This window comes from Gorilla gorilla, chromosome 10 (genome assembly GCF_029281585.2).
Source record: "Gorilla gorilla gorilla isolate KB3781 chromosome 10, NHGRI_mGorGor1-v2.1_pri, whole genome shotgun sequence".
Lineage (NCBI taxonomy): Eukaryota > Metazoa > Chordata > Mammalia > Primates > Hominidae > Gorilla > Gorilla gorilla.
The window spans coordinates 84,671,785-84,697,428 of NC_073234.2; the positions used below are offsets into that span (position 1 = coordinate 84,671,785).

General features: G+C 40.4%; 1 protein-coding gene across 2 annotated transcripts in view; it reads left to right on the top strand.

The window, feature by feature from the left end:
* The first annotated feature begins 802 nt into the window (after positions 1 to 802).
* Positions 803 to 25,644, top strand: part of YEATS4 (YEATS domain containing 4) — a 32,285-nt gene continuing 7,443 nt past the window's right edge. The window contains exons 1-6 of one of the 2 annotated variants that reach the window (XM_019038929.3): positions 803 to 2,057; positions 4,970 to 5,089; positions 7,816 to 7,882; positions 7,972 to 8,066; positions 12,877 to 12,969; positions 13,075 to 13,162. In XM_019038929.3, the coding sequence (XP_018894474.1) occupies positions 2,007 to 2,057; positions 4,970 to 5,089; positions 7,816 to 7,882; positions 7,972 to 8,066; positions 12,877 to 12,969; positions 13,075 to 13,162 (514 nt within the window). In that variant the 5' untranslated portion in view covers positions 803 to 2,006. The remainder of the gene's footprint in view (positions 2,058 to 4,969; positions 5,090 to 7,815; positions 7,883 to 7,971; positions 8,067 to 12,876; positions 12,970 to 13,074; positions 13,163 to 25,644) is intronic. The other variant, XM_019038930.2, reaches the window with a different exon arrangement.

Below are 25,644 nucleotides of genomic sequence, written 5' to 3' on the forward strand. Positions count from 1 at the left end.
TTTTTGATAAATATTTCTTAGTCATACCAATTGTTTTAAATATAATTACGCCCCCAAACCAAATTTCTACTCTTATTCTGGCAACAGAATAAAAATCAATATCAATGTTTGATCATTTTCAAAGAAACTCAGTTCCTATCTTGGTTGAAATGCAGTGACATCCATATGACAATTGAGCTCTTCATGTGGCACTAATATAACTAAGCCCTGAGCACATCCCTTGCACTTCTATTTAGTGAAGTCTTTTAAAAATATTTTCTTTAAAGTTAAGTGGAATTACTAAAAATTACAATCAGCAGTATTTTCTACTCTTTTAGCTTATTTTTTAAAATATTTATCCCCATGCTTTTCAATATTACACCTATATTGCTTCTTCTTGATTTTTCCATTTTAAGATACTGACTTCCTACTATGGAAGTTAAAGATTAAGCTCTATTTCCTCCTCCTCCATCCCCATCAAGCATAGTACCCTTCTCCAAAGCCCATCCTTCCAAATGTAATTCTTTTTTTGAGGGGGAGGGGGGATCAATACTCAGTTTTTGTTTTTTTTTTTTTGAGACGGAGTCTCGCTCTTTCGCCCAGGCTGGAGTGCAGTGGTACGATCTCGGCTCACGGCAAGCTCCGCCTCCCGGGTTCACGCCATTCTCCTGCCTCAGCCTCCCAAGCAGCTGGGACTACAGGCGCCCGCCACCACGCTCGGCTAATTTTTTTGTATTTTTAGTAGAGACGGGTTTTCACCGTGTTAGCCAGGATGGTCTCGATCTCCTGACCTCGTGATCCGCCCACCTCGGCCTCCCAAAGTGCTGGGATTACAGGCGTGAGCCACCGCGCCCGGCCAATACTCAGTATTTATGTAACAATAAATACAATTACTTTCTTTTCTTGCACAAGATTTTGTTTTCCCTAGAATTAATAGCTGCATAATTCTTACAGCCGCTTAGTTTTCTGTGTACCTGTCATGAGTTAAATTCCAAACTCTCGGTCAAATCTCCTCTTGAGGATTCAACGCCAGCTGGAATTTTGTCAATTCCATCCTTCTGAAGCAGTGTCTCCCAAAGATTTCTGACCGAATCTAATCTGGATGCGTTGCCGTCTATGCCTATACACAGCTATTGTTCCCGGAGCTCTTTCAGTATCATCTTGGGATCTTACTATTTTCTGTGTTTGTTATTTATTGTATTTCCTGCATTTCATAATTTCCTCCTTCTTGGCTTATTCCCTCATTTTGGTGGATCAGATCTACAGGATCTTCCTGGAGGTACTGAGAAAGGTAAGATAGGTACTATTTTTTGTGTGTTGTGATTTAGCACGTCTGAAACTCTATTCTATTCACACACTAGATTGGTAGTTGGATGAGTATTGAAGACTAAATCGGAAGTAATTTTCCCTCAGAGTTTTGAAGACAGTGCCGTATGGCTTCCTAGATTCTAACTGAGCAATCTGAAGCCACTCTGATTCTATAGTCTGTATAACCTGGAAGGGTGTGGGATCTCTTTTTCCTCGATGTTCAGAAAATTCACAATGATATGCCTTGACGTGGATGCTTTAATGTTTGTGCTGGGTGCTTAGTAGGATCTTTCAGTGTGGAAACTCATCTCCTTAACATCTGGACAACTTTCTGAAGTCATTTATTATTTCCTTCCTTTCATTTTTTTTTTTGTTTGGAACTCCTGGACTGGTCCTGCGATGTGACTGCAGCCGCCAGGCGCGTGCGCAGTGTACACTGCGTGCGCATACGCGAGTCCGTTGCGCCTGCGCGCGGTGCCGCCGTCGCCCCTCTTTTCGCGGCGCTCTCCACCTGCGCGGGCCTGAATGGCCTTCAGCAGCGCAGTCGGCCTGAGGAGTTGATGGTTACTCACCGCCGTGAGCCCAAGTAACTCGCCCTCCTTTGGCCAGAAACCCTCCGCCTGGGCCCGCGCGAGAGGAGCGCGGCCTCTGAGGGGAGCGGCGACCCCGCCAGCCCCGGTCTGTTTCCCTGGCGGCGGCGGCTTCTTCCGTGGGACAATATGTTCAAGAGAATGGCCGAATTTGGGCCTGACTCCGGCGGGAGAGTAAAGGTCAGTGCCCGGACCGCCCCTCTTCCGGGGTGGCTCTCCTGCGCCGGTTCCTCCCTGCGCGGCGCGGGGAGGGCCCACTGGGTTTCCTTTCGCGCTTTCTCTCCTCGGGTTTGAACCGTGGTTTCAGGTTGGAGAGCGAGTCAGAGCCATTAAGCGAAAAACCGGCGTTCATTGGGCCCCAACTTCCTCGCGTCACTGCCAACTCCCATCCCCGCCAAAAAACAAACAGGTAAATGGTGGCTTGAGGAAACCCGGACGTGGCTGCCAAGGAAACGGGCGACTCCGAGGGCTGGGAAAGCTCAGCTTGGTGCACATTCGCTGCCAATCTAGGTTATTGGTGAAGCGGTGACGCCACCCTCCTGGTGTGAGGATAACAATAACTGTAGCAAACAGTCGCTGAGCGCTTACCCGCAGTATTTCCAAGTGCGGTAACAGACACCGAGGCATACGAAAGCTAAGAAAATTTGCTGGAGTTCATGGTGTTCACAAAGCCTCAAAGCAAGAGCATAACACTGTGCCTGGCACATGGGGAACATTCAGTAAATGTCACCTTCTTTTGTTTTTGATGAAATTACCATAGACCCTAGCGTAATGTTTGACATTGTAATATTTATTTCTCTCACACATCCCCTGGCACGTTAATTTTTTTTTTTTTTTTTTTTTTTTGAGACGAAGTGTCTGTCTTGTTGCCCAGGCTGGAGCGCAATGGCACGATCTCGGCTCACTGCAACCTCCGCCTCTCGGGTTCAAGCGATTTTCCTGCCTCAGCCCCTCTAGTAGCTGGAATTACAGGTGCCCGCCACCACGCCCGGCTAATTTTTGTATATTTAGTAGAGACGGGGTTTCACCATGTTGACCAGCCTGGTCTTGAACTTCTGACCTCAGGTGATCCACCCTCCTTGGCCTTCCAAAGTGCTGGGATTACAGGCGTGAGCCACCTTGCCCGGCCCTGCACGTTAATTTTTAAGGCAGGACCCACTGGCTCCTGATAAAAACAACTATTTGTATCCCTTCTGATTTTTATTTATAAAGGAAAGGAAATTTTTCTTTAAAAAGAATCAACCACGGCTGGGCGCGATGGCTCACGCCTGTAATCCCAGCACTTCGGGAGGCCGAGATGGGTGGATCACCTGAGGTCAGGAGTTTGAGACCAGCCTGGTCAAGATGGGTGAAACCCCGTCTGTACTAAAGATACAAAAATTAGCCGGGCGTAGTGACGGGTGCCTGTAATCCCAGCTACTCGGGAGGCTGAGGCAGGAGAGTCGCTTGAACCTGGGAGGCGGAAGTTGCAGTGAGCTGAGATCGTGCCACTGCACTCTAGCCTGGGCGACAGAGCAAGACAATGTTTCTTAAAAAAAAAAATAGCAATAATTAGTAGGTTTTAAAAATACTTATCTGTGTGTGTGTGTTTTGTGTTTTTTTTTTTTTTTTTGAGACGGAGTTTTGCTCTTGTTGCCCAGGCTGGAGTGCACTAGCGCAATCTCGGCTCACCGCAACCTCCACCTCCTGGATTCAAGCGATTCTCCTGCCTCAGCCTCCCGAATAGCTGGAATTACAGGCATGGGCCACCATGCCCAGCTAATTTTGTATTTTTAGTAGAGACGGGGGCTTCTCCGTGTTGGTCAGGGTGGTCTCGAACTCCCGACCTCAGGTGATCTGCCCGCCTTGGCCTCCCAAAGTGCTGGGATTACAGGCGTGAGCCACCGTGCCTGGCCGCTTTTCTTCATTTTTATTGTTGTTGGTTACATTCGCTCAGCACTTTTCACATATGGTAAATCTTGCTCATTGTTCTTCAGATACATTTCTGTAACTGAGCCATTGGTTTCAGATTCATGTGCAACATTCAATATTTTTACTTCAATTGAAATTTTTTATCTTTCCAACATAATCTGTCAATACTCACTGCCTTTGCACTTATCAGATATAAAAAATATGTATGTTAAACTAAGGACAAATGTAGCAAACATCTCATCAGCCGCTATTTACCAAGCTTCAGTCATCCAAGTGACACTTGGCCATTTTTGCCATGTCTGAATTCAACTGTAATATTTATTGTAACATTTACATTTAAATCAGTTTATTTTTTAAAAGCCTCTTTCTAAGCGTTAATGTTTTTTAAATTGTAGGGTGTTTGGTTGTTTTTGGTTTTTTTTTTTTTTGGAGACAGAGTCTCGCTCTGTTGCCCAGGCTGGAGTGCAATGGTATGATCTTGGCTCACTGCAACCTCTGCCTCCCAGGTTCAAGCAATTCTCCTGCTTCAGCCTCCCAAGTAGCTGGGATTACAGATGCACACCACCAAGCCCAGCTAATTTTTGTATTTTTAGTAGAGATGGGGTTTCACCATCTTGGCCAGGCTGGTCTTGAACCTCTGACCTCAGGTGATCCACCCACCTTGGTGAAATTGTAGGTTTTAATTTCTAGTTACAGTTATTACTATTTTTTAATACTGATTAAACACGTAAGTAAAAAAGTGAAAAATGTTTGACCTTTATTCTACCTCTCACAAATTACTCCTAATATTTATACTATACTTTGGGAAACACTGCAACAGGCTAGGTGATAAGGACATTGCCACAGGTGATGCCAGTCAGAATTGGCCATTTTTATTTCAATGCCTAGCTTTCAGGTGTTTAAGTAAAGGCCTTTTGCATTTCTTTTAACAACACTCTAAAAGCGCTTTACATGGTAATTTAAATAAAAGCATTTTCAAAGAGGGAACATTGTAATTATTCTGGTGTTTTTTATGTTAATATGAAAGGATGTGTCTGAAATTGATTTGAGAGAAATCCATATTATAAGCAAACTATAGATTGTTAGACTGCCATTCTTTAAAGCAAGTTTTCAGAGCTCTTATTCTGCATATTTAGCTAATGATACAATATTCATTTATTTTAAAATTATTTTTCTTCTAGGGTGTTACTATCGTTAAACCAATAGTTTACGGTAATGTTGCTCGGTATTTTGGAAAGAAAAGAGAAGAAGATGGGCACACTCATCAGTGGACAGTATATGTGAAACCATATAGAAATGAGGTAGGCACTCGTTTTTTCTGTAACTGTTTTGCTTAAAGTTGTCTGTAATTTGTTTTGCTTAAAGACAACCTGTAATTTTTTTTTTCTTTTTTTTTTTGAGATGGAGTCTTGCTCTGTTGCCCAGGCTGGAGTGCAGTGGCGCGATCTCAGCTCACTGCAAGCTCCGCCTCCCGGGTTCACGCCATTCTCCTGCCTCAGCCTCCCGAGTAGCTGGGACTACAGGCGCCCACCACCACGCCCGGCTAATTTTTTGTATTTTTTGGTAGAGATGGGGTTTCACCATGTTAGCCAGGATGGTCTCAATCTCCTGACCTCGTGATCCACCCGCCTCGGCCTCCCAAAGTGCTGGGATTACAGGCGTGAGCCACCGCGCCCGGCCAACAACCTGTAATTTTTTATAGTAACTTTCTGATTATAAAATTGGTCCGTTGTAGGAATGTTGTCAAAAAGTTTTTGAAAAAATAGAGAACTGTCATCTTCATATGATACTAGAAATCAATTTTCCAAGAATGTTTCCTAATTAAAATTAAGATAACAAGAACTATTTATGCTATAAATACAGTACAAGTACATCTTCCTAACATCATATCTAAGTTAACATAGTATTTAATCAGGAGTTTCAGGAATAAGCAGCTAATCCTTAAAGTAATAATGTGGTAATAAGAATGTGAAAGACAGCTCTGCTGTGTCATCTGATTGCTAGTAATTTTGTTTCACTGCTGAATCTTCAATGCCTGGAACATAGCCAGTACATAGTAGGCATTTAACAGATATTTATTGAGTGAGTAAATTATTCCTCTATTTAAAACCCTTCAGAGTCTACCCAAAAACTTGCATGTGAATATTGATACCAGTGTTATTCATAATAGCCAAAAAGTGGAAACAATTCATTTGTCTATCAACTGATGAATGGATAAATAAAATGTGATATATCCATACAATTGAATATTATCAAGCAATAAAAAGTAAAGTACTGATAAAGTAAAGATGCTACTACATGGATGAAACTCGAAAGCATTATGCTAAGTAAAAGAAGCCAAATATAAAAAAGGCCACATATTATATGCTTTTATTTATATGAAATGTCCAGAAGGGACAAATCCATAGACAAAGAAAATAGATAAGTGGTTGCTGGTGGGTTGGGGAGAAAGGGTATTGAGGTAAGTGCTAATGGATATGGCTTTCTTTTGTGTGATAAAAATGGTCTAAAATTGTAGTGATTCTTATGAGACTCTGTAAGTATAACTAAAAACCATTGGCTAGGCAAAATGGCTCATTCCTGTAATCCCAGCACTTTGGGAGGCCCAAGCGGGAGGATCGCTTGAGCCCAGGAGTTTGAGACCAGACTGGCAACATAGTAAGACTCCATCTCTACAGAAAAAAAAGTTATCATTATAGTAAGATTCCAGTTTATTTTTTAAATAATAAAGTTAGATATGAATGTAGATATAAGTAATTTAAAAATTCCTAAAAGTAAATTAAAAAGTTAATAAACATTACTATTGAATGTGACTTATTGCTTTGCATTTTTTTATTCTTCTATAATGAATTATATATTTTAAAAGCCACCTTTGCCAACAGAAACCCTTTTATTTGCCATAACTAATGAATATGCTTCTGTACTTTTAAAATAAAGTTAAGAAAATGAGGAGTTTTTGTACTCAACAGTCTTAGATTGCTTTAAATTAGTTGTCCTTAGCTTTAGGTAATATAATTTTTTGTTTGTTTGAGATGGAGTTTCTCTCTTATTGCCCTGGCTGGAATGCAATGGTGCGATCTCAGCTTATTGCAACCTCTGCCTCCTGGGTTTAAGCGATTCTCTTGCCTCAGCCTCCTGAGTAGCTGGAATTACAGGCGCCGCCACCATGCTTGGCTAATTTTTTGTGTTTTTAGTAGAGATGGAGTTTCACCATGTTGGCCAGGCTGGTCTCAAACTCCTGACCTCAGGTGATCCACCTGCCTTGGCCTCCCAAAGTGCTGGGATTACAGGCGTGAGCCACCATGCCCGGCGTATGTGATATAATTTTGTTCTTTAAAATTGACTATAGATTTGCCTTATATTTCTGTAATAGTACCAGATATGTACTGTTGTTTTAATGGAAAAAAATCAAAATTGATTTAGAATATTATCTATAGAGGTGTATTAAAACAAGATTTGCCAAAAAAAAAGTGAATTTGGGACGTGTATTTCTATATATTACAAATCATAAAAGAATTCAACACAGGCTTCCTTTTTGTTTTTTTAAAAAAAGCAAAATAGGCCAGGTGCGGTGGCTCACGCCTGTAATTCCAGCACACTGGTAGGCCAAGGCAGGTGGATCACCTGAGGTCAAGAGTTCGAGACCAGCCTGGCCAACATGGTGAAACCCCGTCTCTACTAAAAATACAAAAAATTAGCCAGGCATGGTGGCAGCCACCTGTAATCCCAGCTACTCAGGAGGCTGAGGCAGGAGAATTGCTTGAACCTGGGTCAGGGAAGTTGCAGTGAGCCAAGATCATGCCACTGCACTCCAGCCTGGGCAACAAAGCGAGACTCCATCTCAGGAAAAAAAAAAAAAAAAAGCAAAATAACTTTCCAGGTGTAGTTCACGTTTTTTAGAAAATTAGATTCCATAAAATTTGAAAGGAAGTATGTTTTTTATAAAATTAAGTATATACGCTCAGTGTATTTTTTTTCCTAGTTTTCATTTGTAGATCATAAAACTAACTAATTCCTTATATTTTAGGATATGTCAGCATATGTGAAGAAAATCCAGTTTAAATTACATGAAAGCTATGGCAATCCTTTAAGAGGTACAATATAGTCTTTTGATTCACAATATCCAAAGTTAAAAATGGCTAGGAAACTAAACCGATAATTTACTATTTTTTTCTGTCTTTAGTTGTTACTAAACCTCCATATGAAATTACTGAAACAGGATGGGGTGAATTCGAAATAATCATCAAAATATTTTTCATTGACCCTAATGAAAGACCTGTGAGTAGCATTAATCTTTGTAAATATAAAATAGATTTCTTAGTAAATGTGAACATGTAATAATACTTAATGAATAGTGTTCATTCAGATGTGTTTTATGTAAATTTATGGCACAGTGTATCTTGCCATGAGTTAAGTTTTTCATTTTTAAATGTAGCGCCTTTCAAAATCCTTTTTTTTTCAAGTATGGAAAAAAACATATAATATGAACATATATTGGAAAGAAACCATGGAAATCAGATGACAACTGCAGCAAAAAAACTTAAAACTATTATTATCATTCGGTTATTAGTAATAAGTAAGTTGAGCCCATATGCTGTGTAAAATGGTTTTTATAGTTTTTGGTAGTTAAACCCTAAGAAACAGTGTTTTTGCTTTTTTAAGCTGTCATCAGTACTAGCGCTTCATTTTATATCTTATTTATGAGTCTTTAGTTTTATAGCCACTGGCTTTTTCATCTTTTGATCTCTTCTTATCAGATTGTTGCTTGATAATATAAAAAAAAAATCCCTCCAGGCTTTTGCTTTGATTCTTCAGCAACTTTGTTAGGTTGTGATACCCTCATTTTAGAGATCAGGATACCAAGGCTCAGAGGTCAAGTCACTGCTCAAAAACACTCAGTTAATTATGGTAGAGCTAGTTTTTGAACCCAGATATTTGCATTCATACCTTTTTCTAGTATTTTTTCTTTTGAATAAAACCACTAGGCCTTTTTTTTTCTTAAGCCTGTAGGGTCAAAACTCAGTAATGGTTCTCACATTCCACATATGTGGCTGGGGTTTAACTCCAGTTTCAAGGCTTTCACATTCATCACCATTTTATCTTGTTAGAATCACATCATTCTTTTAGCACCAAACATTTACATTTTAATTATCAGATTATATTTTTTAAACTGTGTATGTATTTTTAAAGGAGCTGAATATCACCTGGACCAGTATTTCAGCAAACTGGTTCCTAACTGGCTGCATCAGAAACACCTGAGGTGCTTGCTTATTTATTTATTAATTTTTGTGAGGTGCTTTTTAAAAATTCAAGCTCCTAGGCCTCACCTTTTGGAGAGTCTGATTCAGTAGGTTTGGAATGGGGCCAGCACCCCAGGTGATTTTGATGCACAGTGAGAATTGGGACCCAATGACGTAGACTTACTCTTTTCTTCCTACGTAGGAATTTATTTAGGCAATATCTCAAATGAGAATCTAGTTTGGGCTTGCATATCTCCAATATGGAGAATTAACTTATATCACTAAGTAAAACATCCTATTCAAGGTTGGGGTAGTTTTAGTTTTAAGAAAGCTGTACTTCGTTACGCTTCCCTGAACTTTTTACTGATTACTATTCCTACCTTAGTTTTCTTTTCTCATGAGTAAGCATCCATAGCTCATTTAAACATTTTTTGTGTTTTCATGTGATGAAGTTTTTAGATCTCCTACCATCTGTGTTGCCCTTCAAGAAAACACACTCATGTTATATTTTGCTTGGCAATAATTTTTTTTTCCTTTTGAGACAGAGTTACACTCTGCTGCCCAGGCTGGAGTACAGTGGCATAAACACAACTCACTGCAGCCTCCACCTCCTGGCCTCAAACAGTCCTCTGCCTCAGCCTCCCCAGTAGATGGGACTACAGATGCATGCCACCATGCTGAGTTAATTTTTTATTTTCTGTAGAGGTAGGGGCTCACCATGTTGCCCAGGCTGATCTCAAACTCCTGGGCTCAAGCATTCCTCTCGCCTTGCCTTCCCAAGGTGCTGGGATTACAGGCATGAGCCACCATGACCGGCCAAGAAATTATTAAATATTATATCTGCTATTTGCAAAATATTGTTTAAGGGATTGAGAAGGATACAAAAATGAGACACTGACCTTAATGAGAATAGTTTATTAGGGAAAAGAGAGCATAGAATTTAGCAGATGTTGAGAGGGAGAGAGAAGCAGCCCATATGTTACTAGAGTAGAAGCTCTTTTTAACTTTGTAAGATTGCTGGGTTTTCATTTTTATTTTGAGAATATGCTGCCTTACCTCCCTGTCTCCTCATCTGTTATCCCTTATCCCCAGTTGGAAAATAAATCTATGAAAGAAATCATTATATCCTGTAACCTCATTATGAGACAGCTCTTGAAGTCACTCTTAGAAAGGTATAACCTATTGCACTGCTATAGTGATTAATCTGTTGAATAGATTCCCATGTAGATTTACATAGGCCTGAATTTTATTCTCTAAAAAGTATTATAGGGTTTTTTAGTATTATGAAACTATTGTACTTTTTCAATAGTTAGCTCTTACAGAAAATGTCCAGTGAAGGTTTATTTAAAATATCTAAGAAAGACAACTTGGTTGGAAGGTAACTTGTGATTTACTTCTGCTACCCAGTAACCTATTATACAGATCAAGCCACTATAAAAAGAATGGTTGTTTCTAAAAGCAAAATGTCAAATTGAGTTTTCATTCCTAGAAATAGGGATTTCTAGGCAAGTATAGGCAGTTTCATTGTTCTAAGAATTTTCAAACACCACTCAAAATTACAGACATCTGTCTTGAAATGTTTTTATTACCTATGTCCGCATGAATGCCTCTGGAAGTCTGAATAATAAATTTAGGGAAGGACAGTTTTACAATGTAATTGTAAGAATTTTTTAATTGTAAAAGTCAGTTGTGCACATGGTTTTAAGAGAAGATTTTTGAAATAAGTGTAAGTCTTCTGTATTAGTTTTCTGGTACCATAAAATGGGTGGATTAAAACAACAGAAATTTATTCCCACAGATCTGAAGGCTAGAAGTCCGAAATCAAGGTGTTGGCCATGTTTTTTCCAAAGCCTTTAGGGGAGCATCTTTCCTTGCCTCTTCCAGCCCCAGATGTTCCTTGGCTTTTGGCAACATATCTCTAATATCTTCCTCCATTGTCACATGGCCTTATCTTTCTCCCTGGTCTCTGTGTCTTCTTCTCTTAGAAGGACACCAGTCATATTGGATTGTGGTCTACCCTAATGACTTCATTGTAATTACACCTGCAAAGACCCTGTTTCCAAATAATGTCACATCCACAGGTACTGAGAATTAGGGCTTCGTATCTTTTGCCTGCATTTATAGTCCCAGTTACTTGGGAGGCTGAGGCAGGAGTATCATTTGAGATCAGGAATTCAAGACCAGCCTGGGCAACATAGTAAAACCCCATCTCAAACAAAATATACCTTTTGCAGGGAGGTCACAATTCAGCCCATAACATCTTTATCCCATCTTTGACCTCTTTTCCAAGAAAACTGCTTTTTAACAGTCACCTGTTTTCAATTCCTCTAGAAATTACTCACTCCCATGCATCTCATATATTTAAATCCCTAATATTGGATTTCTCAGCTTCAGATAGTATCTTTCAGTGCCTAATGATTGATTATAGGTGATCCTTTTTCGTCCTCTTTCCAAGTTTCTTTTTTTCATTTTGCCAAAGGAATTTTTTCAGAAAGGATGCCTGAGAAATAAACTTTCAGAGATATTGCCCATCTGAAATGTCCTTATTTTTTCTTCATAGTTCATTGTTGGGGAGAAAAATTCTAGGCACTAAAGGTAGATATGCTTTCTTGTCTATGAGTGGAGAGAGAAGGGAAAGTCAAGAGGCCCAGCTACCCCATAGCATTCTTGACTTTGATACTTGCCAGTTCTGAGCTTGGAGCACTGTAGGGCTCCTGGGAGCTCTGGCTCACACCTCTTAGGCAGTTTTCTTAAGTTTTCAGGTTGTGGTTTTTCTCTTATTGTTTATTATCCTTCTTGGTAGACTCATCTGCTTTCTGTCCCAGAAATTTGTTAAATTATTTGCTTTAAATAATTTGATATGTAATTCATGCTCTCTTATTTTGCTGTTATTTTAGTAGAATTCTGTGCATTTCCCTCCTCCCCTTTCTACATTCTTAGTGCATCATCTTGAGCCTGGAAGATGTCCTTTAAGTAGGATATTTCCACTTGCTGAGCCATGTCCAGGGAAATCTGACATTCTGTTAATTGAGCTAGATTGTCTTTAGGGGGAGTTGATGGTGCTTGTTTAAATTCAGTTGCAAGGAATTTTATATTTTCTGACTTTTTCAGTGTACCCTTCCTTGCTCCCTATTTCATGACTTTTTTGAAGAGTACCATTCTCTTACAATTATGCTGGCTAACTTTTTAGAAAATTATTTGGGGTCTGGTTTTCAGAACTTCAACATGAAGTCTGATGTTTTCCCAACTAGATTTTATTTTGCTAAAATAATCACACATTGTGCTGCAAAGCTTTTCCTTTGATGTCTTACTATACCTGTTTTTAGGTATTTGAAGACATGTTGCTCTTCCCGAAGTGAATTATTACTGACCAACTTTTTATTTATTTATTATGTCATTTATGTAATAATCTTATAGATCCCCAAAGAAATTATCTTGCCCTCACTGAACTTTTTCATTCCCCACAGTAAATTTGTAAACTCTAATCTTCAAAGCAGTCACAATTAATCCACTTGTGTAAGTAAAAGAATTCATGTTTTAGTGATTTCTCAGTTTAATTTCTATAGCTTTATCTTGTGTTATTTTTAGTTTCCTCTCTAGAGATTCTTGAACAGATTCTTAATTACCCTCTAAAGAGTATTCATGTTAGGTAGATATGAATGGTTCTAATAGGAAAATAAAGGTACAGAAAATTTGGGTGATTTGCTGCAATAAGTTGCAGTTGAAACAAGATCATGAATTTGACATGTATATACTTATTCCAGTCTCTATTTCAGTTACAAAAAATGCCAGTGTCTTATGATGATAAAAACCATTGCACAGATTTGACATCTGTTTCTATTTCACAGGTAACCCTGTATCATTTGCTAAAGCTGTTTCAATCAGACACCAATGCAATGCTGGGGAAAAAGACAGTGGTTTCAGAGTTCTATGATGAAATGGTAAGAAGATTTTATAATGATAGTTTTAAAAGCATTTGAAGTTGGAGAACTTTGAAGTCGGAGAACTTTGAAGTTATTGGGTTTTTGTTCATTTTATCCCATTAGATATTTCAAGACCCAACAGCAATGATGCAACAATTATTGACAACATCTCGTCAGCTAACATTAGGAGCCTATAAGCATGAAACAGAATGTAAGTGCCATGCATTCATAATTCTGAAAAATAATGTATTCTGTAATAGTGAAAGGGTTGTATGATTAGTGCCTTTTACACTTTAAAAAAATGATATAGGTAAGTTTTTTAGGTGTTAAAAAACACAGTTTGTATTACAGTGGAACATGTAAAAAGGATGTTTTAAATTGTTCCCAAGTAGGCCTGCTTTCAAGAAGGGTGAAAGACAGCCTCTTACATTCTCTGAAGTACTGTTTGTCTGTTTTATTCCCTAATTACATTTAAGTATAGTTTTTTATTAGTCTTGCTTAGCCTATCATTTTCTGTTTACTAGTCTTTGCTAACAAAATCTGTGTGAAGAACCTTGCAAACCATAATTATACTTTTATGTACTGTGAACTAGTTTATCTTATATTTTTGCTGATGTCATTTTACATAGTTTCAGATTAATGCTCAAGTGTTGACTACCTGAATGCCACATTGATAATCGGTCATGTTGTATTTTCTCTCTAAGCTGACATGGTCTCAGAATCCTGTACGCATTAATCTGTGCATCTATTCTCAGTCATTTGCAATTGGCATTTAATATGAAATCTATTTGACATCCCTGTGTTAACATTGATGTTACTGTTCAGTCATTTCTTTGATTATTCATTCATTACAATATATAGTGAGTACCAGTTAATGCCAACCATTGTTCTAGGTGCTAGCTGCTTTGGTTAGAGCAGTGCCTGAATCAGACAAAAAGCCCTATCCTCATGGGCCCTACATTCTAGTGGGAGGAAAACAGGTATTAAATAAACAGAACAAGGAAGTATAAGGTAGTGATTAAGTGCTATAGAGACAAACAAAGTGGGGCAGGGAGCATCTTTGGTGGGACGAGATGGTTGGAGTTTTAGATACTGATATCAAAATATCAGTCAGGAAACGCTTTCTGAGCATTTGGAGACCTAAAGGGGTAAAGGAGTGATCTAAGGGAAGGATATTATATGTAGAGGGAGCAGTGAGGACAAAGGCCCTCAGGTAAGTGCATGGCTGAAAAACAGCAAGAAGTCCAGTGTGACTAGAGTAGAGTGAACAAGAGGACGAGGAGTGGGAGATGAGATCAGATAAGTTAATAGGGGACTAGGTCATATAGGGACTTGTGGGTAACTATGAGGGCTTCAGATTATTAAACTGAGATGTGAAGTCATTTGTGAGTTTTGAGCAAAGGAATGACATCAGATTTAACTTCTTTAAAATGTTTAATTTTGTGGGTATATTGTAGGTATATATATTTACTGGGTACATGGGATATTTTGATACAGGCATACAATGTCTAAAAATTACATCCAGGAAATGAGATATTGATCACCTCAAGCATTTACCCTTTTTGTTACAAATAATCCAAATATACTCTTTTAGTTATTTTTAAATGTACAATTACATTATTATTGACTATAGTCACCCTGTTGTGCTATCAAATACTTAATTTATTCATTCTTTCTATTTTTTGTACCAATAACCATCCTTTACCCACCTACCCACTACCCTTCCTACCCTCTGGTAACCGTCATTCTACTCTGTTTTCTCTATCTCATGAGTTGTTTTTTTTTTTTTTTTTTTTTTTTGAGACAGAGCCTGCTCTGTTGGCCTGGCTGGAGGGCAGTGGCATGATCTCGGCTCACTGCAACCTCTGTCTCCCAGGCTCAAGTGATTCTCCTCCCTCAGCCTCCTGAGTAGCTGGGATTACAGGTGTGTACCACCACACCTGGCTAATTTTTTTTATATTTTTAGTAGAGACAGGGTTTCGCCATGTTGGCCAAGCTGGTCTCGAACTCCTCACCTCAGGTAATCCACCCACCTTGGCCTCCCAAAGTGCTAGGATTACAGGCATGAGCCACCACACCCAGCCTAGTTGTTTTAATTTTTAGCTCCCACAAATAAGTGAGAATATATAATGTTTATCTTTCTGTGCCTGGCTTACTTCACTTAATATAATGACCTTAAGTTCCATCCATGTTGTTTGGAATGACAGGATTTCATTCCTTTTTTATGGCTGAATAGTACTCTGTTGTGTATATGTACCATATTTTCTTTATCCATTCATCTGTTGATGGACACTTGGGTTGCTTTCAAATCTTGGCTATTGTGAATAGTACTGCAATAACATAAACATGGAAGTGCAGATATCTTTTTGATATACTGACTTATTTTCTTTTGGATATATACCTAGCAGTTGGATTGCTGGATCATATAGCTCTATTTTTTGTTTTTTGAGGAATCTCCAAACTGTTGGCCATAGTGGTTTTACTAATTTACATTCCCACCAACAGTATATAAGGGTTCCCTTTTCTCTGCATCCTCGCCTGCATTTGTTATTGCCTGTCTTTTCGATAACAGCCATTTTAACAGGCATGAGATGACATCTCATTGTAGTTTTAATTTGCATTTTTCTGATGATCAGTGATGTTGAGCACCTTTTCGTATACCTGTTTGCCATTTGTATGTCATCTTTTGATAAATGTCTATTCAGATCTTTTGCCCGTTTTAAAATCAGATTCTTAAGGAGTTGTTCGAGCTCCTTATATATTCTGATTATTAATTCTTTGACAGATGGGTAGTTTGCAGATATTTTCTTCCATTCTGTGTGTTGTCTCTTCACCTTGTTGTTTCCTTTGTGGTACAGAAGTTTTTTAACTTGATGTGATCCCGTTAATCCATTTTTGCCTTGGTTGCCTGTGTTTATAGGGTATTACACAAGAAATCTTTGCCCAGTCCAGTGTCCTAGAGAGTTTCCCCAATGTTTTCTTTTAGTAGTTTAATAGTTTGAGATCTTAGATTTAAGTCTTTAATCCATTTTAATTTGATTTTTGTATATGGCGAGAGATAGGAGTCTAGTTTCATTCTTCTGCATATAGATATCCAGATTTCCTGGCACTATTTATTGAAGAGACCGTTTTTTTCCTCAAGTATATATTCTTGGCACCTTTGTCAAAAATGAGTTCCCTGTAAGCGTGTGGATTTGTTTCTGGGTTCTCTAGTCTGTTCCGTTGGTTTATGTGTCTCTTTCTGCAAGTACCATGCTGTTGTGGTTACTATAGCTCTGTAGTATAATTTGAAGTCAGGTGATTCCTCCAGTTTTGTTCTTTTTGCTGAGGATAACTTAGGCTATTCTGGATCTTTTGTGGTTCCACATAAATTTTAGGTTTGGTTTTGTTTTGTTTTTTCTATTTCTGTGAAGAATGTCATTTGTATTTTGATAGGGATTGCAGTGAATCTGTAGATTGCTTTGGGAAGTATGGGCATTTTAACAATATTGATTTTCCAGTTCATGAACATGGAATATCTTTCCTTTTCTGTGTGTTCTCTTCCGTTTCTTTCATTACTGTTTTATATTTCTCATTGTACATATCTTTCACTTCTTTGGTTAATTCCTAGTCATTTAATTTGTAGCTGTGGTAAATGAGATTACTTTCTTTTTTTTTATTTAATTTTTTTAGTATTTATTGATCATTCTTGGGTGTTTCTCGGAGAGGGGGATTTGGCAGGGTCATAGGACAATAGTGGGGGGAAGGTCAGCAGATAAACATGTGAACAAAGGTCTCTGGTTTTCCTAGGCAGAGGGCCCTGCTGCCTTCCGCAGTGTTTGTGTCCCTGGGTACTTGAGATTAGGGAGTGGTGATGACTCTTAATGCTGCCTTAAAGCATCTGTTTAACAAAGCACATCTTGCACTGCCCTTAATCCATTTAACCCTTAGTGGACACAGCACATGTTTCAGAGAGCACGGGGTTGGGGGTAAGGTTATGGATTAACAGCATCCCAAGGCAGAAGAATTTTTCTTAGTACACAACAAAATGGAGTCTCCTATGTCTACTTCTTTCTACACAGACACAGTAACAATCTGATCTCTCTTTCTTTTCCCCACATTTCCCCCTTTTCTATTCGACAAAACCGCCATCGTCATCATGGCCCGTTCTCAATGAGCTGTTGGGTACACCTCCCAGACGGGGTGGCGGCCGGGCAGAGGGGCTCCTCACTTCCAAGACAGGGTGGCCGGGCAGGGGCACCCCCCACCTCCCAGACAGGGCGGCGGCTGGGCGGGGGCTGCCCCCCCACCTCCCGGACGGGGCAGCTGGCTGGACGGGGGCTGCCCCCCACCTCCCGGACAGGGCGGCTGCCGGGCGGAGACGCTCCTCACTTCCCAGACGGGGTGGCTGCTGGGCGGAGGGGCTCCTCACTTCCCAGACAGGGTGGCTGCTGGGTGGAGGGGCTCCTCACTTCCCAGACGGGGCGGCTGCCGGGCGTAGGGGCTCCTCACTTCTCAAACGGGGCGGCCGGTCAGAGATGCTCCTCACCTCCCAGACGGGGTGGCGGTGGGGCAGAGACACTCCTCAGTTCCCAGACGGGGTCGCGGCCAGGCAGAGGCGCTCTTCACATCTCAGACGGGCTGGCGGGGCAGAGGCGCTCCCCACATCCCAGAGGATGGGCGGCCGGGCAGAGACGCTCTTCACTTCCTAGATGGGATGACGGCCGGGAAGAGGCGCTCCTCACTTCCCAGACTGGGCGGCCGGGCAGAGGGGCTCCTCACGTCCCAGACGATGGGCGGCCAGGCAGAGACGCTCCTCACTTCCTAGACGGGGTGGCGGCCGGGCAGAGGCTGTAATCTCGGCACTTTGGGAGGCCAAGGCAGGCGGCTGGGAGATGGAGGTTGTAGCGAGCAGAGATCACGCCACTGCACTCCAGCCTGGGCAACATTGAGCACTGAGTGAGCGAGATTCCGTCTGCAATCCCGGCACCTCGGGAGGCCGAGGCTGGCAGATCACTCACGGTCAGGAGCTGGAGACCAGCCCAGCCAACACAGCGAAACCCCGTCTCCACCAAAAAATACGAAAACCAGTCAGGCGTGGTGGCGCGCGCCTGCAATCCCAGGCACTCGGCAGGCTGAGGCAGGAGAATCAGGCAGGGAGGTTGCGGTGAGCCGAGATGGTGGCAGTACAGTCCAGCCTGGGCTCGGCATCAGAGGGAGACCACGCAGAGAGGGAGGGGAAGGGGGAGATTTCTTTCTTGATTTCATTTTCAGATTGTTCGCTGTTGGCATATATAGATGCTACTGATTTTTTTGTATGTTGATTTTGTATCCTGCAATTTTACTGAATTTGTTTATCAACTCTTAATAGCTTTTTTGGTGGAGTCTTTAGGTTTTTCCAAATATAATATCATCTACAGGCTGGGTGTGGTGGCTCACGCCTGTAATCCCAGCACTTTGGGAGGCCAAGGCAGACGGATCACCTGGGGTCAGGAGTTCAATACCAGCCTGGCCAACATGGCGAAACCCTGTCTCTGCTAAAACTATAAAAATTAGCCGAGCATGGTGGCATGTGCCTGTAATCCCAGCTACTCGTGTGGCAGAGGCAGGAGAATTGCTTGAACCTGGGAGGCGGAGGTTGCAATGAGCCGAGATTGTGTCACTGCACTCCAGCCTAGGCAACAGAGTGAGACTGTCTCTCAAAATAAATAAATAAATAAATAAATAATGATAATATCGTCTACAAACAAGGCTAATTTGACTTCTGCTGAATTTTATCAGATCCTTTTTCAGCATCAATTGAAATGATCATATGGTTTTTGTCCATCATTCTGTCGATATGATGTATCACATTGATTTGCTCATGTTGAGCGATTCTTACATCCCTGGGATAAATCCCGCTTGGTCATGATGAATGATCTTTTTAAGGTGTTGTTGAATTCTTTTTGCTAGTGTTTTGTTATGGATTTTTGCATCAGTGTTCATCAGGGATATTGGCCTGTGGTTTTCTTTTTTGATGTACCTTTGGTTTTGGTGTCTAGGTAATACTGGCCTCATAGAATGAGTTTGGAAGTATTATTTTCTCAATTTTTTGGAATAATTTGAGTAGGGTTGGTATTAGTTCTTCTTCAAATGTTTGGTAAAATTCAACAGTGAAGCCATTGGGTCCTGGGCTTTTCTTTGCTGGCAGACTTTTTACTACAGCTTCAATCTTGTTGCTTGTTACTGGTCTGTTCAGGTTTTGGATTTCTTCATGATTCAATCTTGGTAGGTTGTATGTGTCTAGGAATTTATCCATTTCTTCTAGATTTTCTAATTTATTGGCATATAATTGCTCATAGTGGCCACTAATGATCCTTTGAATTTCTGCACTATCAGTTTTAATGTCTCCTTTTTCATCCTTTGAGTTTTCTCTTTTTTCTTAATCTGGCTAAAAATTTGTCAGTTTTGTTTATCTTTTCAGAAAACCAACTTCTTGTTTCATTGGGCTTGTATTTTTTCTTCATTTCAATTTTATTTATTTTTACTCTGATCTTTTTTCCTCTACTAACTTTGGGTTTGGTTTGCTCTTGCTTTTCTCATTTTTTACAATACATCGTTAAATATTTTATTTAAAGTTTTTCCTCTATTTTGCTACAGACATTTAAAGCTACACATTTCCCTCTGAGTACTGCTTTTGCTGTGTTGTTTCCATTATCTGTTTCAATAAATTTTTCAGTTTCCATCTGTCCTTCCTTCCTTCCTTCCTTCCTTCCTTTCCTCCTTCCCTCCTTTCTTTCTTTCTAACTTTTTTGGAGCTGGGGATCTGGCTGTGTTTACCAGGCTGGTCTTGAACTCTTGCCCTCAAGCGATCCTCCCACCTCAGCCTCCCAAAGTGCTGGGATTATAGGTGTGAGCCTCCGCACCTGACCCAATTTTTCAATTCTTAATCTCTTCATTGACCCACTGGTCATTCAGAAGCATATTGTTTAAATTCCATGTGTTTGTATAGTTTCCAGAATTCCTCTTGTTATTGATTTCTAATTTTACTCCATTGTAGTCAGAGAAGATACTTCACATTACTTGTTTTTTTTAAAAAAATGTTTTATGACTTGTTTTGTGGCCTAACATATGGTCTTTATCCTTGAGAATGATCCATGAGGTCAGGAGAAGAATGTGTATTCTGTAGCCATTTGATGAAATGTTCTGTAAATACCTATTAGGTCCATTTGGCCTATTTTGCAGATTAAGTCCAATGGTATTTTTTGTTGATTTTCTGTCTGGATGATCTGTTCAGTGCTGAAAGTTGGATGTTGACGATGCCAGGTATTGTTGTATTGGGGTCTATCTCTCTTAAACTCTAATAATATTTGCTTTATGTATCTGACTGCTCCACTGTTGGGTGCATATATGTTTACAATTGTTATATCCTTTTGCTGAATTGACTGCTTTATCATTATATAACGACCCTGTCTCTTTTTATAGTTTTTGTTGTGCAATCTGTTTGTCTGATGTCAGTATTGCTACTCCTGCTCTTTTTTGATTTTGCATGCAATATCTTTTTTTTTTTTTCATTTGCATGCAATATCTTTTTCCATCCCTTTATTTTCAGTCTATGTGTGTCTTTATAGGTGAAGTGTGTTTCCTGGAGGCAGTACATCATTGGGTCTTGTTTTTTCATCCATTCAGCCACTCTGTGTCTTTTGATTGGAGACTTTAGTCCATTTACATTCATTGATATTGATATTTACGTTCATTAGTATTGATAAGTAAGGACTTCCACCATTTTATTTTTCTGATTGTTTGATGGTCTTCTCTTTCTTCTTTCCTTCCTTCCTGTTTTCCTTTTAGTGAAGGTGATTTTCTCTGGTGGTATATTTTAATTTCTTTTTATTTTTTGTGTTTCTCTTTTATGTTTCTAGGTTTGAGCTTACCATGAAGCTTGCAAATAATATCCTATAACCCATTGTTTTAAACTGATGACAGCTTAACACTGATTGCATAAACAAGCAAGCAAAAAGAAAGCAATAAACACTTTATATTTTAACTTCATCTCCCCACTTTTAACTTTTTGTTGTTTCTATTTATATCTTATTGCTATCTATGTCTTGAAAAATTGTGGTTATTATTTTTGATTGGTTCATCTTTTCATATTTCTACCTAGACTTGTGTAGTTTACAAACTGCAATTACAATGTAATAATATTCTTTGTTTTTCTGTTTACTTGCCAGTGAGTTTTTTATCTTCAGATAATTTCACATTACTTATTAACATGCTTTTCTTTCAGATTGAAGAACTCTTCAGCATTTCTTGTAGGGCAGCTCTGGTGTTGATGAAATCTCTCAGCTTTTGTTTGGGAAAGCATTTCTCCATGTTCGAAGGCTATTTTCACCAGATGTACTATTCTAGGACAAAAGGCTTTTTTTCCTTCAGCACTTTAAATGTCATGCCACTTTCTACTGGCCTATAAAGTTTCCACTGAAAAGTCCACTACCAGATATATTAGAGCTCCATTGTATGTTACTTGTTTTTGTGTTTATTTCCTCTTGTTGTTTTTAGGATCCTTTCTTTATCCTTGAGATTTATGAGTTTGATTATAAACTGCCTTGAGGTAGTCTTCTGTGTGTTAAATCTCCTTGGTGTTCTATAACCTTCTTGTACTTGAATATTGATATTTTTCCCTGAATTTGGGAAGTTCTCTATTATTATCCCTTTGAATAAACTTTCTACTCCTCTCTCTCTCTATCTCCTCTTTAATTAGGGTCAATAACTCTTAGATTCTACCCCCACCCTGCCTTTTTATTTTGAGACAGGTCCTGACTTTGTCACCCAGGCTGGAGTGCAGTGGCATGATCTTGGCTCGCTGCAACCTCCACCTTCCGGGTTCAAGCAATCCTCTCACCTCAGCCTCCTGAGTAGCTGGGACCCACAGGCACATGCCACCACTATGCCCAGCTAATTTTTTTTTTTTTTTTTTTTTTTTTTGGTGGAGATGGGGTTTTGCCATGTTGCCCAGGCTAGTCTCGAACTCCTGGGCTCAAGCAGTCCTCCCTCCTTGGCCTCCCAGAGTGCTGGGATCATAGGTGTGAGCTGCTGCACCTGGCCTGGATTTCCCCTTTTCTAGGTTATTTTCTAGAACTTGTAGATGTGCTTCATTTTCTTTTGTCTCCTCTCACTGTGAATTTGCAAATAGCCTGTCTTCAAGCCCACTAATTCTTTGTTCTGCTTGATCAGTTCTGCTATTAAGTGACTGATGCATTCTTCCATATGTCAGTGGTGTTTTCAACTCCAGCATTTCTGCTCGATTCTTTTAATTTCCATTTATTTATTAAATTTATGTGATAGGATTCTAAATTCTTTATCTGTGTTATCTTGAATTTCTTTTGAGTTTCCTCAAAACAGCTATTTTGAGTTATCTTTCTGAAAGGTCACATATCTCTGTCTGTTAGAGATTGGACATTGATGCCTTATTTAGCTCGTTTGGTGAGGTCATGTTTTCCTGGATGGTCTTGATACTTGTTGATATTCATCAATGTCTGGGCATTGCAGAGTTAGGTTTTTATTGTAGTCTTTGTAATCTAGGCTTGTTGTACCTGTCCTTGGGCAGGCTTTCCAGGTATTTGAAGGAACTTTGGTGTTGTGATCTAAATTTTTGGTCTCTGCAGCCATATCTGCATTAGGGGATACCCCAAGGCCCAGTAATGCTGTGGTTCTTGCAGATTTGTAGGGTACCACTTTGGTGGTCTTGGATAAGATCCAGAAGAATCCTCTGGATTAGCAGGCAGAGACTCTTGTTCTCGTCCCTTACTTTCTCCCAAACAAACGGAGTTTCTGTTTCTGTGCTGAACTGCCTGGACCTGAGGAGGGATGACACAAGCACCCCTTTAGCCACCACCACTGGGACTGCCTTAGGTCAGACTTGAAGCCAGCACATTACTGGGTCTTGCCCAAGGCCCACTGTAACCGCTGCCTGGCTGCCACCTATGTTTGTGTGAGGCCCTAAGGCTCTATAATCAGCAGGTGATGAAGTCAGCCAGTATCAGGGGAAATTCAGCCAGATATCGGGTGAAATTCACCCCCAATATTTCACGTAGGTTCTTTCCTATTTTCCCTAAGTGTCGGCCAGTCTGAGAAATAAAGGGACGGAGTACGAAAGAGAGAAATTTTAAAGCTGGGTGTCCAGGGGAGACATCACATGTCGGCAGGTTCCGTGATGCCCCACAAGCCACAAAACCAGCAAGTTTTTATTAGTGATTTTCAAAAGGGGAGGGAGTGTATGAATAGGGTCTGGGTCACAGAGATCACATGCTTCACAAGGTAATAAGATATCACAAGGCAAATGGAGGCAGGGCGAGATCACAGGACCACAGGACTGGGGCAAAATTAAAATTGCTAATGAAGTTTTGGGCACATATTGTCATTGGTAACATCTTATCAGGAGACAGGGTTTGAGAGCAGGCAACCGGTCTGACCAAAATTTATTAGGCAGGAATTTCCTAGTCCTAATAAGCCTGGGAGTGCTACGGGAGACTGGGGCTTATTTCATCCCTACAGCTGCGACCGTAAAAGACAGCCACCCCTGAAGCAGCCATTTCAGAGGCTTACCCTCAGGGACACATTCTCTTTCTCAGGGATGTTCCTTGCTGAGAAAAAGAATTCAGCGATATTTCTGCCATTTGCTTTTGAAAGAAGAGAAATATGGCTCTGTTCTGCCCGGCTCACCGGTAGTCAGAGTTTAAGGCTATCTCTCTTGTTCCTTGAACATTGCTGTTATCCTGTTCTTTTTTCAAGGTGCTCAGATTTCATATTGTTCAAACACACATGCTCTACAAACAATTTGTGCAGTTAACGCAATCATCACAGGGTCCTGAGGCGACATACATCCTCCTCAGCTTACGGAGATGACGGGATTAAGAGATTAAAGTAAAGACAGGCATAGGAAATCACAAGGGTATTGATTGGGGAAGTGATAAGTGTCCATGAAATCTTCACAATTTATGTTCAGAGATTGTAGTAAAGACAGGCGTAAGAAATTATAAAAGTATTAATTTGGGGAACTAATAAATGTCCATGAAATCTTCACAATTTATGTTCTTCTGCCATGGCTTCAGCCGTTCCCTCCGTTCGGGGTGCCTGACTTCCCGCAACATCTCTCCCTTTCTTTTTATATAAATGTGCCATGGTGATGAAGGCTTGTTCATTCTCTTGATTTTTACCCAGGATTCTTTGACTTGTCCAGCACACTAAAAACAAACTGATTAAACAGAGAAACATAATTCCAAAATTTACTACAGTGGAGCCCCCAATAGACTTAATCCAAGTCGTGGGGTTTAATCCATAAAGATTTTCTGCCACCTGATCTAACGCCTCAGCTCCAGGCACAATGGATAAGTGAGCTTGAGAGGCTTCAAAAATTTGTTTCTTTAATTTAGTTATGTCCAATGATAAATTATCTTCCCTACCCAGAAGGTGTCCTTTGACCATTTCCCATGAATGATCAGTCTCATTATAGGAATATGGGGTACAGAAATCCGAAGTATTCCAGTTGCACTGCATTTGCATGCGATGTTCGAGACTCACCACCCAATCTCCAAGCCAAATAACAGACTGTCTTAAATCATTAATTTGATTAGCTTGTGTCCATCCCTTAAGGGCACTGAGTTTCCCTGGGCTGCGGGTAGGTCCAGAGATTCTGTCCAGGAGCCAGGGCCTGGAGTTGGAAACCTAAGGAATAATCCTGGTGCTCTGTTTTACTGTGGCTGAGCTGGCACCCAAGCTACAAGACAGCATCCTTCCCATTCTTCCCTCCCCTTTTTCCAGGCAGATGATTCTTTCCCTGTGTCCACCACTACCACAGGCCCACAAGGAGTTCTGTCAGGGTACCACAAATATTTACTTAAGGCCCAAGGGCTCTTCAGTCAGCTTGTGTTGAATACTGCCAGGCCTGGGACTTTCCCTTCAGGGCAGTGGGCTCCTCTTGGCCTACGTAGGTCCAGAGATGCCATCCAAGGGCCAAGGCGTGGAATTGGGGAGTTGGTACCAAAGCTTAAGACAAAGTCCCCTTTACTCTTTCCTGTGTGTGGAGGCTGTCCCAGTAATTCAGATTTGGTAGAATGGTGGCTTGGACCAGAGTGATAGCAATGGGAGAAGACATTAGATTTTGGACCTGATTTGAAAATGGGTACAGGAGGATTTGCTGATGTTTTGAATAATGAGGTATTGGAGAAAGAAAAGCAAAGGATGACTTACATGGTTTTGGGCCTGAGGAACTCCAAAAAAGTCATTGCTTTTTACACAGGTGGGAGGTCTTGAAGGAACAGGTTTTTGCAATTCAGAGTACAGCTTTGGCTGGCCGGGTGTGATGGCTCATGCCTATAATCGCAGCACATTAGGGGGGCTAGCATGGGAGGATTGCCTGAGCCCAGGACTTCAAGACTAGCCTGAGCAATGTAGCGAGACCCCATCTCTACAAAAAAAATTTTTTTAATTTTCTGGGTGTGGTGGCACATTCCTGTAGTACCAGCTACTCAGGAGGCTGAGGTTGGGGGATTACTTGAGCCCAGGAGGGCAAGGCTTTAATGAGCTGTTGTCATGCGACTGTACGCCAGACTGAACAATACAACAAGATTCTGTCTCAAAAAAAAAAAGTGCAAGTTTGGACATGATGGGTGTGGGATGTCTGTAAGACATGTAAGTTGAGATGTTGAGAAGGATGTTGCACCCTGGCATTCAAAG